Source organism: Haliotis cracherodii, unplaced genomic scaffold (assembly GCF_022045235.1).
Source record: "Haliotis cracherodii isolate W230 unplaced genomic scaffold, xgHalCrac1.p SCAF_2, whole genome shotgun sequence".
In the NCBI taxonomy this organism is placed as follows: domain Eukaryota; kingdom Metazoa; phylum Mollusca; class Gastropoda; order Lepetellida; family Haliotidae; genus Haliotis; species Haliotis cracherodii.
Window position 1 is genome coordinate 12,500,522 of NW_027266275.1, and position 14,131 is coordinate 12,514,652.

Here is a 14,131-nt window from a genome sequence, read left to right on the forward strand (position 1 = left end):
GTCAGCACCATAGCTCGTGGGTTTCATTTCAGACTTTCCCCCCACAATAAGGTGTCAAGCCATGATATAACTTAAATGCTGTTCAAAGTTGCCTTAAACTTCACTCACTCACTCACTCACTCACTCACTCACTCACTCACTCACTCACTCACTCACTCACTCACTCACTCACTCACTCACTCGACCATAAACATGAGGTTCTCTATTGATTAGATATTACTGTAGGTACACACTCCTGTGACAGCCTCGACTGATTGATCAACCCAATACACGATCCGTTTCTAACCAGAACTACTAAGAACTGCATGACAATATTTTCTAAAAGAAAAACATTCCTTAATATCATACTGGAAAAGTAAAAGATAGAATACTCAGTTTGTATAATATAACATAGTTTTAACGCTGATGATGCTGAACTGAGGCATTACTTTACTTGGCGATGTCTGTTCCACTCCATTCTTTGAGGGCTACAGTTTGAATCACCATTAAGGTCACACGGCCATGTTTTCCCCCCCCCCCCAGGACCAGGACCCGGCATCATTTGACGCTAACACGCAGGCCATTATGAGGTCGGTGCTGGAGACACGATACCGCCTGCTGCCCCTACTCTACACCCTCCTCTACCGCAGCCACGTCGACGGGGGCCCTGTGGCCCGCCCATTGTTCTTCCAGTCAGTATAACTAATATCTCGGCGAAACATCTTTCAGAAAATCAATTCAGACCATAACACAAGTTTGATATTTTATCCTGCTTAAGGAAAATGATTTGTTAACATAAATTCTTTGTGGTGGCATGTGAGGTTTGATAAGCTTTAAAAGCAAAGTCATAAAAGATCATCTGTTTCTGTCAGTGGTTTTCCATATCAATATCTGATAGCTCTGGTTTGGAGGATGACAAGTATCAACAGCATACAAGAGCCACTGATTGGACCATTGCAGGTATCCTGAGGCTGTGGCAGTAGACAAGCAGTTCCTGTGGGGGTCAGCCTTGCTCATCTCACCTGTGTTAGAACAGGTGCGTAGTCAAACATACTCATTTCACCAGTTTGATTGTCAGACATACTCATTTCACCAGTTTGGTAGTCAAACATACTCATTTCACCAGTTTGGTGGTCAAACATACTCATTTCACCAGTTTGGTAGTCAAACATACTTATTTCACCAGGTTGGTAATCAAGCAAACTGATATCACCAGGTTGGTAGTCAAACAATCATTTCACTGTCTGGGTAGTCAAACATACTCATCTCACCAGCTTGGTAGTCAAACATACTCATCTCACCTGAGGTGAGTAGTCAAACTTGCTGTTCTCACAAGCAGGGTAGTGGGCCCTGTGCTAGGGCATGGCTTATGACATGTAGTCTTAGATTTGTTTGTGGTTTGGTTCGAAGCATGCAGTATCTCACCTCAGCCTCCTATAGTTACAGATAGAAGACAGACTGTGACGTATCTGTGCTGATTGTAGGGAGCTGTGACGGTGCAGGCCTACATTCCGGGCGATGTCTGGTATGACTACTACAACATGTCACGGGTGTCCACTGTGGGTCAGAGTGTGCTACTGGACGCCCCCATCGACAAGATCAACCTGCACGTACGAGGAGGGTCCGTGATCCCCACCAAGCCTGCTGCTGTCACCACCGACCAGATGTGAGTCTCGGGCTTTCCGAGTGAGGGTGTCATGCTTTGTCTCTGCCATAACCAGTAGTACAGCCCTATATGTACAAAACTGTGTCCATGTCTTGTCCAGGGGCTTGTTCCACAAAGTCTCACAAAGATGAGTGTAACTCTCACGGTTTAACATAGACTTTCATTGGTTGTAGTGCTCACATTGTAACGTCCTTTGGACTGGTCAGTCTTCATCACAGGGCAGTGTTTGAAATATACCATCAGCACTCATTCACTCATCACAGGGCAGTGTTTGAAATATACCATCAGCACTCATTGTAAAAACTGTATATTATTGTGACAAATAAATCGACATGTAAACTTAATGCAGGCCATAAGGTGAGTGAGTCTGGTGTAACGCCGCTTTGAACAGTATTCCAGTTATATCACGGCGTGTCAGCTTAATGTGGGAGGAAAGCCCGAAGTGATGCAAGTCTCTGACGTTTACCACTTCGGTGAAACCCACGAGCACGGGTATGGTGCTGACAAACCTAGAAACATAATCGGGACGAACCGGGATTCGAACCCATAATCATAGGTTTCTGGCGTGTCCAAGGGACGCAACTCTGCACAGCGAATCGCGGCGCCTTAGACGACTGGGCCATCCGTGCCCCCAGGCCATAAGGACCCATACAAATTTAAAACTATGATCACGAGATCTACCTGCCATGGGCCTGCGGACAGGCGCTTTTTTCAAACACTGTCAAAGGGTCGAACCCAACTGGTATTCATAACTCAACACTTGGTAAATTGTCATGCACCTTTACTTGTTAATTGTCTGCTGTACATACTCAAACTGCCTCAGATTGTCTGCACTCAGGGGCTGATTCAGGATTTTTTAAAGAGGGGGTGGAGGATAGTCACAGTAATATTATTTTCGTGTTTTCATGGCAACAACTTTGACTTTGGCTGGAAATGGCGGTTGTATTTGTTTTCGGAGTAGATCTTGTAAACCATACAGTTTTTCTTCACCAAACTTGGCACATGTTAGGTGTATTAGTGAACTGGTGCTCTTTGATAGTTTGAGATTTTAGCAAAAAATATTTTTTGTGTTTCCATGGTTACAATTTCTACTTAGGCTGGAAATGGTGGTAGTGTTCATTTCCCGAGCAGATCTTGAAAACAGTACTATATTTCTTCAGCAAACTTGGCACACAGATAGGTCTAGCAGTGAACTGGTGCCTCTTGATAGTTTTGGACTTTTGAAAAAATAATTTTTCATGTTTCCATGGCAACAAAATATATATATGTAACTAGTTGAAATATTCAAAACAAGTATTTACCATTGTAGGGGATAGTGAGGACTTTGTCCTCTTATTATCATATCTCTATTACCATGGTAAAAAATTCTCCTTTTTCTCATTTTCTGTTAAGTCTTCAGGATACTTCATCCAAACAGCTGTACTATTCACTGATGCTTGCCGTAAAAGTCGACTATGCTTGTCGTAAAAGGCGACTAACAGGATCGGGTGGTCAGGCTCGTGGTTGATGCATGTCATCGGTCCCAATTGCGTGGATCAATGCTCATGTTGTCAATCACTGGATTGTCTGGCCCAGACTCGATTATTTACAGACCGCCGTCATATAGCTGGAATATTGCTGAGTGCAGCGTTAAACAACAAACCAAACCAAAAACTATTCACTGGTGACTGCCATTATGTTTAATTTACTTTACATATACACAGTCATTTCATGGACTTCCGATTTCGGTTGCGTTGTATGCTCTGCATTCTATCCGTTTCTGTCATAATTACGTGTTTTTTCGCATTTGCCTTTATCATTGATTAACTATCAGGATTTGTTTAATGCTTTCCTTTTTCATCATATTCTTTTGTTTTTCTTTTAAATTATGGTTATTTTTTGCGATTGTATGTCATAGTTTCCCTGTTTTTCTTGTTGCACATTAACATTATGCAGGAACATCTATCATTAACCGTAACATTTGTTCTTATCAACTGGAACTTTTCTCACAGCACGGCTGGGACATTTTCACTGCAATTTTATGTATTTATTCCTGAGATTTTTTCTTGGTGGGAGCTAAATTTGGGCGGAACAAAGACTTGCTTACATGGTGACCTACCTTACCTGGAAATACCAGAGGCCTGTGGATATAAAGGGTGCTTGAGGATTTGGGCATGTTTGTTAGTTGACACCACACTCAGGAATATTCCAGCTGTATAACAGCAGTGTGTAAATAACTAAGTCTTTTTTGTGTGTGTCCTTTAACTTGGAAACTCCAAATAGATTCTTTTCCAACTTGTGGGTGTATATTAAAGTCTCAGTGCAGTCTGTGAGAGTATATGTGTATCTCAAAGTCTCAGTACAACTTGTGGGTGTATATCAAAGTCTCAGTACTATCTGTGGGTGTATCTCAAAGTCTCAGTACAATCTGTGGGTGTATCTCAAAATCTCAGTACTATCTGTGGGTGTATCTCAAAGTCTCAGTACAATCTGTGGGTGTATCTCAAAGTCTCAGTACTATCTGTGGGTGTATCTCAAAGTCTCAGTACTATCTGTGGGTGTATCTCAAAGTCTCAGTACAACTTGTGGGTGTATATTAAAGTCTCAGTACAATCTGTGGTTGTATATCAAAGTCCAAGTACAATCTGCTGGTGTATATCAAAGTCTCAGTACAATCTGTGGGTGTATATCAAAGTCTCAGTACAATCTGCTGGTGTATATCAAAGTCTCAGTACAATCTGTGGGTGTATATCAAAGTCTCAGTACAATCTGTGGGTGTATATCAGAGTCTCAGTACAATCTGCTGGTGTTTATATCGAAGTCCAAGTACAATCTGTGGGTGTATCTCAAAGTCTCAGTACAACTTGTGGGTGTATCTCAAAGTCTCAGTACTATCTATGGGTGTATCTCAAAGTCTCAGTACTATCTGTGGGTGTATCTCAAAGTCGCAGTACAATCTGTGGGTGTATCTCAAAGTCTCAGTACAATCTGTGGGTGTATCTCAAAGTCTCAGTACAATCTGTGGGTGTATATCAAAGTCTCAGTACTATCTGTGGGTGTATCTCAAAGTCGCAGTACAATCTGTGGGTGTATCTCAAAGTCTCAGTACAATCTGTGGGTGTATCTCAAACTTGGTGAACACTTTTTATACCTCTAGGAGAGGTGCAGTGCGAGGTTTGATTTCAATGTTTAGATTTTCTGAAAAATATTTGTTTCATTTTTTTTCATTTTTTAGTTTTTTTTACATCAACGTTTGTATGACCTATAACTAGAAAACTACTTCAAGGATTCCTTTCAAGTTTAGGGAACAGTTTCCATACTCATAGAAGAAGTGCAGTGCAAAGTTTAATTTTGATATTTATATTTTCTGTAAAAACTATGATTTTTTTATGTTTTGAACAAGAACTTAAAAACAACTTCATGGATTATTTTCTTATTGTAGTTACAGTTTCTATACCAATAGGAGAGTTACAGTGAAAAGTTTGATTACGATAAATGGAATTTCTGAGAAAATATTGCTTTTTGCATGTTTTTAACTTAGAAATATGTTGCAGTCGAATTCGTGGGTATTAGTGAATTCTGCTCACTTTTTGTCTTGTTATGTCTGCCATTAGGACTGTTTCTTTGTTTTACAAGTTATAACAGTTTTTCAATCGTTATTAAATGTTGTTTTAGCATTAAGTCAAGAATGTCAGAGGAATGAAATGTGCAATGAAGTTGTCAATAATTAATTTCTTCGTTGCCTCGTTTAATCAACTATGTAGTACACAAAGATTATTTAATTAAGAATGATATGGCTTAATTTGTCCCGTGCCTTATATTCCCAAATTGTGGGGTGGTGGGGTAGTCCAAGGTGATGTGTTTGATCATCACACTTGCAAGTCATGTTCGAACCCAGACATTGGAACGATGTCTCAAGCCCGTCCATGGTGACAACTGCCTTGATATTGCTAGAATATTGGCATAAAACCATACTCACTCACTCATTCCACTGTTATAGAAGAGCCAGGTTTGTTATGACTATGAGAAGGAGTCAGCTTCCATTGTTCAAGTTCATTTCCCTGTTTGATTAATTCCCATAATTATTTAAGAAGCATCCTTATTTCAAATATATGCTGGATAACAGAATATTTCATGAGACTAAATGACAATACCAGTTGAGCACAGCCTTGTTTGTTGTGTTACAAATATCACATGTAAAGATATTACGTGTTTCCTTTTAAGGCGTGGAGAGATGTTTGCCCTGCTGGTTGCCCTTGACGACAACGGAACAGCATCTGGAGAAGTCTTCTGGGATGATGGTGAAACTCTAGGTAAGTTCAGTGTTCAGTGTTCTTCAAAGTTGCCAACGAAATGTGGCTCTTTCAGACCAGTAGTTTCTCTGCCTGCTGTTTTACTATTATTGTCAATATCTCGTCTTTTCTCACCCACAGATACAGTTGAAAACAACCAGTACAGTCTTGTAACCTTCTCAGTGCAGTCTGTGAGTATACATCAAAGTCTCACTACAATCTGTGGGTGTATCTCAAAGTCTCAGTACAATCTGTGGGTGTATCTCAAAGTCTCAGTACAATCTGTGGGTGTATCTCAAAGTCTCAGTACAATCTGTGGGTGTATCTCAAAGTCTCAGTACAATCTGTGGGTGTATCTCAAAGTCTCAGTACAATCTGTGGGTGTATATCAAAGTCTCAATGCAGTCTGTGAGAGTATATGTGTATCTCAAAGTCTCAGTACAACTTGTGGGTGTATATCAGAGTCTCAGTACAATTTGTGGGTGTATATCAGAGTCTCAGTACAATCTGTGGGTGTATATCAAAGTCTCAGTACAGTCTGTGGGTGTATATCAAAGTCTCAGTACAACCTGTGGGTGTATATCAAAGTCCAAGGACAATCTGCTGGTGTATATCAAAGTCTCAGTACAGTCTGTGGGTGTATATCAAAGTCTAAGTACAATCTGTGGGTGTATATCAAAGTCTCAGTACAATCTGTGGGTGTATATCAAAGTCCAAGGACAATCTGCTGGTGTATATCAAAGTCTCAGTACAATCTGCTGGGGTATATCAAAGTCCAAGTACAATCTGCTGGTGTATATCAAAGTCTCAGTACAGTCTGTGAGAGTATATGTGTATCTCAAAATCTCAGTACAATCTGCTGGTGTATATCAAAGTCTCAGTACAATCTGCTGGTGTATATCAAAGTCTCAGTACAATCTGCTGGTGTATATCAAAGTCCAAGTACAATCTGTGGGTGTATATCAAAGTCTCAGTACAATCTATGGGTGTATATCAGAGTCTCAGTACAATCTGTGAGTATATCAGAGTCTCAGTACAATTTGCTGGTGTATGTCCTGGCCTACTGAGATTGTCCTTCCTCCTGATGAGAGCTGTTTCTCATTGAACAGAACACCCTGAGTAACAGAGTTGTGTCCTCTAACTACAAACATGGTGTGGAGACCTCGCTCAGTGGGGTCACAGTCCTCGGGCTTCCTGCCAAGCCTGGCTCTGTCACAGTCAATGGGAAAGGAGCGGCATTCACATATGATGACAAGTCAAGAGTAAGTTGTGAAATCTGTTCAGAACATGAAACAAACATCAGTTCCGCCCCTCTATTGGGCGACCATTGTCTACATTTGACAGCCATGATGAAGCTGCTTTGTGGCCACCCCTCGTGACAACTTATTGATGGCTCTTGTGTATACAACGCACGTGCATACACACGCACCTATTTTTAGAATTTAGATTTAGAAATCTTGCATACAATGGCAGTCTAACATTCCATAGTTTTCTTCAGATGACTCAAGTGATTGGTAGTTAAAACCTCAAAAATAGTAAATACCTAGTAAATTTTGCGACAAAGATTAACAGACTTGGCTACTCATTACTTCAAACTATTTTGTGTTAGAGTGGGCCACATTTTTTAAACACTGTGATAAATATATTTGTGTGACTTTCCAGCACAATAACCCAAAAAAAGTACCGGTAATCATTTGACATATGCTTGACCTCGTTCTTTTCTGGTGATGCAGTTTGCAATCCCCCATGTCCCCAAATTTAATAATTGAGAGAAAACACTGTGATAATCGAGAGAAAATTCAATCTGTCTTCTTTTAAAGTATGCATTCAAAATAAAATTACATCTTCAGTACAGTACTTTGGTTTATCAACAGTTGGTTTTTACACAGTTTGATGAGTATATTGCTTTTGACAACCAAGAAAATAACTTTAGGAGCCAAATGGCTACCAAGGAAAAAATTAAACTTTGAAGGATGATGTTAAGACAGATTCTTTTAACTTGTATAACATATATATATAGGATAAGGGGTGGTCGGGTAGCCTAGTGGTTAAAGCGTTAGCTCGTCACGCCGAAGACCCAGGTTCGATTCTCGACATGGGTACAATGTGTGAAGCCCATTTCTGGTGTCCCCCGCCGTGATATTGCTGGAATATTGCTAAAAGCGGCGTAAAACCAAACTCACTCACTCACTATATAGGATAAAAGGAAAACTAATGGATTAAAATGTTCTCAGGGACTGGTAATTCAAAATAGGGGAGGGGAGGGGTTTGTGATGTGAGATTTTTGGGTAGGGAGGGTGTCATGAAAAAATTAAACAGCAAAATAAGTGGGGTCGCAGTTATGTGGGAGGGCCATTGAAAAAATGACACTTATGATTTTTGAAATAGAAAGGTTATGAATTTGAACATTTTTTAGAGACCGGTCGTTTATGATAGGGAGGGGGTGTCATGAAAAAATGACACTTATATTTTTTCAAATAGAAAGGTTAGGAATTTGAAAATTGTTTAAGGATCGGACATTTATGATAGGGAGGGGGTGTCATGAAAAAAATGTAACATGTATTTGGGGGACCATGAAAGAAATGTTACATAAAATAGGGGAGGAGGGGAAAGAATTCCCGCCACCCACCATAATAAATGAACAATCTTGAAGTTACCATAGTCACAAGTTTAGTCACGTATCTGTCTGTCCCATCAACGACATGCAATGGTAAATGTATTCACTATTTGTTATCTTGCAGGTTCTCACCATAGCAGGCCTGGCTGTAGACTTGCTTCAACCCCTGTCAATCAAGTGGTGAAATCAACGTACACCATACCTTATTACATCCCCGGTAAACTATTGATATTGACTTATCGTGTTGCAAAAGGTGAAATTTACGTCTTATGGGTAACAGAGAGAATGCTATAGGCTCAAAATATACCATTCTCAAGTTACTATCTATGTGCTTCAAGTGAAGTTAGTGCCATGGTAACCCAGTCTCATGTTTCACTGCTTACTGTATATATAAGGCTTCTGTGATCCTGTGACAAGATGTACTGTACTTCGAACAATGTTTGGCATATCTAAAGCAGGCTCAGAGCTTCTGTCAATGGTTTTATTTAGGGGTCAGAGCTCCAGATAACTTTTTGAGCAATTGAGTTTTTACTCTAGGGTTTCTAGCTTAATTGGGTTATTACATTTTTCATTGGGTAACCAATACTTTTTCACTCATCTATACATCACTCTATTGGGTTTTTCCCCAAATAAGCGGACATTTAAAGATTTTAAAAAAATGAAATAATGTATATAACTGTCCCAAATATATAAATTAGCTCGTAATTGTCTTTCAGAAATTAGCTCCTTTGTACGCATGCTGGAAAAGCTTCATTGGGTATTTATGAGTGCTGTTTTAATATATTTGAGTTTTTCATTGTATGCAAGTTAATTGAAAGTAATTGGGTTTTGAATATTTTGGGGGGTATTTTACGCTGCTGTAGCTCTGAGGGTGATGATTCAATTCTAGAAGTTTCAAATATCTCCTGTTTTATATGGAAAGACAAATTTCCAAAATCAGATATTTGTTGCCTTGTATATGTTAAAGAATAGGACAACCTCAGTGCAGTAACAGATGGCTGTATGGAAGTGGTGTCTCAAAGACAGGCCTGTTGACCTATAGGGTAGAGTTCTGTCAGTGTGGAGGTACTGAAATCAGTGTGGACAGCAGTGGCACACATCAATATATGAGGGTGGTAGCCTTACTGTTAAAATCATTTGTGGTCATTGTTTTTTTGTTTTATTTTTACTTAAGTGTGAAAGATTAAGTTTTCCGAAGTTGATAAAAGTTATATTTTCATTGCAGTCAAAATAACACTTGATTTTTCACTGGAGTGAACATAACACTTTGACGGAACTCGAGAGTGACCTCCCCTCAAATTGTCTCCCTTTATCGTAACTGTCTGGCCCTTACACAAACTGTTGAAATCCTTTTTACGTACGGTCCACATTGACAAGGCAAAATAATGACAGGTGGTGACTTATGGAGTTAATAACACTGCATGCTGTGTGTTTTTCTCTTGAAAATGTTTTGTTATAAACTCTAAATTTCTCACTAACTCGTCAGTCAAGACTGTTCGTTTCGCAAGGCACCATTTTTGTAATTTGACCAGCTTGTATTCTTTGCTTTCAACAGCGGTTTCATAGTTTTCAAGTATATTATTTGTTAAAGTTGATTTTGTATATAATCATATCTATGTGTATGATACAGATATTTTGTGACCGTAAAATATTTTTTGTAACTGTTGTTTATATTTTTTAAAGATTTGGCAAACACGAAACTAATTTTTTATTCGCAAATACAAGGGGTGTTGAACCGTCCCTGTGTGTTAAGTAGCGAGAATTTACGTTTCAAGGTTTAACATTTGTACTGAAATAATTTATTTTTCCGGTAGACAACTACAGAAAAAATGTAAAATAAATAGAACATTCCATGTGTAAAAAACAAGTTGGCATCACACTGTTTCTTACATCAGTGGTCATCTCCTATAACCTTAATAAGTTAGTTTGCTGTCAAATAAGTATGTCACAAAATGTTTTGTCTGTGAGATGAACCATAAACTGTTTCTTATTATTGTTTATTTGAATACATTTACTCTTGTCAGATCTTGTGTTGAAGTGAGGTGAAATGGGGTTTAACGTCGCGTCCAAGATTATTGCACTTATATAGCGACGTGCATGTACGTGTGTGTGTTTGTGTGGCTGCTTGTACTAGTCCAGGCCGATGCCGATTTATAGTGCTAGCTCACTGAGATACCATGCCGCATGAATATCCCACTCACACAGTATACGGACTCCCAGCCGACCAGTCCTCTCCGGGCAGACGCACTACCACTAGACCGAGGAGGCGGTCTTGTGTTAAAGTTGTGTACTTTGATTCAAGGTGGACAATTTAATTTGTTGTTTTATGCTGTAGAAGTTTTAGCATGTAGAAGTGTAGGGAGGACAGCACATGAACACAAAGACCTTATAACCAGGTGGGTTTTCCTCTACTGTTAGAAGCAGGACCTTATCCCATTCCTATAGCTACTGATAACAAACACAACACATACCCGTGTCTTTCATGCAATAGATAACATTACACCCAGATATACCCAACAACTTAAAAGAACTGATATGTTCTGCTTTGGGTAAAGTTCAGGAAGTGACACATCCTCAATGACCACTACTTACCAATGTATCAGCACTTGAAGACATACAATTCTTTTCTCTGCCAGGAACAGTTTTATGTTTAGTAAAATTTTTCCAAATTATATTTTCCCTGCATTTTGGGGAGCAGATTATTTTCTTAAAAGCTACAAATGGAAATATTTTTCTTTAACTTCTATTTCTTCAAACTTTAGAATGGATGTTTCCAAATACAAGTTAAAGAAATGTCTTATTTGAAGACATATAGGTAAGCTCTTGTATGTGAAAGCCACATGAGTGTAGACTGGTGACCAGCGCCAAGCAGTGCAGTCTGGAGAATACTTGACTAGTCAATCAGAGGTTTCAAATGACATTAACGTGATGAGAAGAGGAATACCGGTACATCAGCTGATTTGCATTTAGCATAGGAGATCTATTTGCCTTTGGCATAGGAGACCTATTTGCACTTGGCATTGGAGGCCTATTTGCACTTGGCATAGGAGACTTAATTGCACTTGGCACATGAGATCTATTTGCCTTTGGAATAGGAGATCTATTTGCACTTGGCACACAAGATCTATTTGCATTTGGCATAAGAGATCTATTTGCCTTTGGCATAGGAGATCTATTTGCACTCGGCATAGGAGACCTATTTGCACTCGGCATAGGAGACCTATTTGCACTTGGCATAGGAGACCTAATTACACTTGGCACATGAGATCTATTTGCCTTTGGAATAGGAGATCTATTTGCACTTGGCACACAAGATCTATTTGCATTTGGCATAAGAGATCTATTTGCCTTTGGCATAGGAGACCTATTTGCACTTGGCATAGGAGACCTATTTGCACTTGGCATAGGAGACCTAATTGCACTTGGCACATGAGATCTATTTGCCTTTGGAATAGGAGATCTATTTGCACTTGGCGTACGAGATCTATTTGCACTTCGCATAGGAGACCCATAAGAATTGGTGCATGGGGAAACGGACAGATTACAAATGAAAGTACGACCCCTGCTGATTATTCCATTGTAATTGCATTTCATGGAGTTCATCATCTTTGAGCAGATGATAAAGAGATTAACTTAATATACTACTGATGAGGGAAATAGTTCAAATTGTTGTATAGACATTTGTTTGGGTACTCCATTCCAGCATTTATAAAACTTAATGCAGAATTTGTTTCCTACGCTTGTATATGCAAAAAACTACGGACTAAAGCCTAGCACCATGTGGAAATGCTTATAGTCCAAGACTAGTTTGCAAACACAACACTCAAAGACAATAGTATCTGGTTCAAGCATTTACTCAATTCTTCATCCCCGGATCTCATTAATCAGTAACTCTTTCCCGGATCTCAAGGTGAATATAACTCACTATATGCTGCATAAACAGTTCCTCACAGCTATTGTGAGCCGTGTATCACTGTGAGGGTAACAGGTAGTTCCAACTTTAAAATGGTATCATCTTGCATTCACTCGTTGTTTCATTACAAGGATACACCACTGAGCGAGTCTCCCTATTTTCCACAAATAGTTGCATCAAGCCTTGACTGCACACAAAAGAAATGCAGTGAATTAGGATGTTTTCTTGTCTTCATGTCAGAATGAAGATAAAAAATAAATTTCAATTAAAGCCATGCTACATGTTAATTTAATAGCACTACCCGGTAACTTCAATATTTGAAACCTCATGCTGTATGTAAGGTTTCAAATTCAACTTCGAGCTATTCAATCTACATATAACATACCTGGAAAACATTCCTACTGCATAGTGTTGATGCGTGTGCTTTTTAACAACGATATTATTTACAAATGGCAACGATCCAGCAATAGGACTATTTACACGGAAGTGCATGTGTATTTGCCGACTTCATGTACAAGCACTAATCAATATAGAAGACTGCTTTTTATCTGATGCAATATGTATTATGATAGCGTTTGTTTTTTATGATGTTTTACATTGCTATTCACCTTTACTTTTGTATTGATTGTTCAGCATTACCAAACAGTATATGACCATGTGTATACTCGCATGTTTGCTTATTGATGTATATGGTCGGAATAAACTATTGCATATCATACGTTCTATCTTGATGTTATTGACATGACTATAACTGGGATTTGTTATCAACTATGGAGGAGCAACTTTCATTGCATGAGACCAACTCTTACAGTGAGTGTTTTCAGGCTTAACAGGGTTAATGATGTCTCAAACCCATGATCAGGGTGGTACTGGTAAACTAAGGTACTGGTGCATATTATATATTCGCCCGTGAAGAGATCATCTGTTTAATAAACATACAGCTGTACAGTCGTGCCTCGTTTAAACGGTCACATGCGTCATTTCATAATTCGTCCGTATAAACGAATTTCCGTATAACTGAAACCAGCTTCTTACCGGAAGAGTTACTTCCCTTCAATTATGCAACTCATGACAGATGACAGAGCAAACAGATACATCCACTCAATCTTTATTCATACACGTTTCAAAAAGTCTGTCACCAATTGTCGATTTTCCTATGGTATGTCCAAATTCAGTGCCATAATGCTTACTGGTGGTTTCTAAACTTGCTAACGGGTGTTTTTCTTTAAACAGACAAATTTCACTTTTTCGTGTGCTGTAACTGAGTGTCGCTTACGTTTCGCTGGTTGACAGGCCATACTTACACAACTTTGACCCCTGACCTCCACAGACGCCATATTTATCGAAGGGGATTACATGTACAATAAACAAGCTCGTCTCAAACGTAACTCAGTGTCACTTGGTTAATTGACTTCTCACGAATCAAAGGATTACCACCAGCGGAAGGATTACCACCAGCGGAAGGATTACAATTTTGTGTGCATTTCACTGTTTTGTGTATGAAAATGACCGTCCGGTTCCGGAAACTGAATTTCCGGATATACAGGGAAATTTATTTAGTAATTATTTCGTTTTGAATGAAAATCGTCCGGGCACCAAGGTTTCCGGATATCTGAAGTCCGTATAAGCAGGGCATGACTGTATTACAAATTGAGTAATACCAAAGCATGTGATTATGTACATCG

General features: G+C 39.1%; 1 protein-coding gene across 1 annotated transcript in view; it reads left to right on the top strand.

Moving 5' to 3' along the window:
• Window positions 1–13,164, top strand: part of LOC139469799 (lysosomal alpha-glucosidase-like) — a 32,570-nt gene extending 19,406 nt beyond the window's left edge. The window contains exons 14-20 of the mRNA XM_071252095.1: window positions 523–671; window positions 940–1,015; window positions 1,464–1,645; window positions 5,849–5,937; window positions 6,058–6,107; window positions 7,026–7,178; window positions 8,658–13,164. Of these exons, the coding sequence (XP_071108196.1) occupies window positions 523–671; window positions 940–1,015; window positions 1,464–1,645; window positions 5,849–5,937; window positions 6,058–6,107; window positions 7,026–7,178; window positions 8,658–8,717 (759 nt within the window). The 3' untranslated portion in view covers window positions 8,718–13,164. The remainder of the gene's footprint in view (window positions 1–522; window positions 672–939; window positions 1,016–1,463; window positions 1,646–5,848; window positions 5,938–6,057; window positions 6,108–7,025; window positions 7,179–8,657) is intronic.
• Window positions 13,165–14,131: the final 967 nt, after the last annotated feature.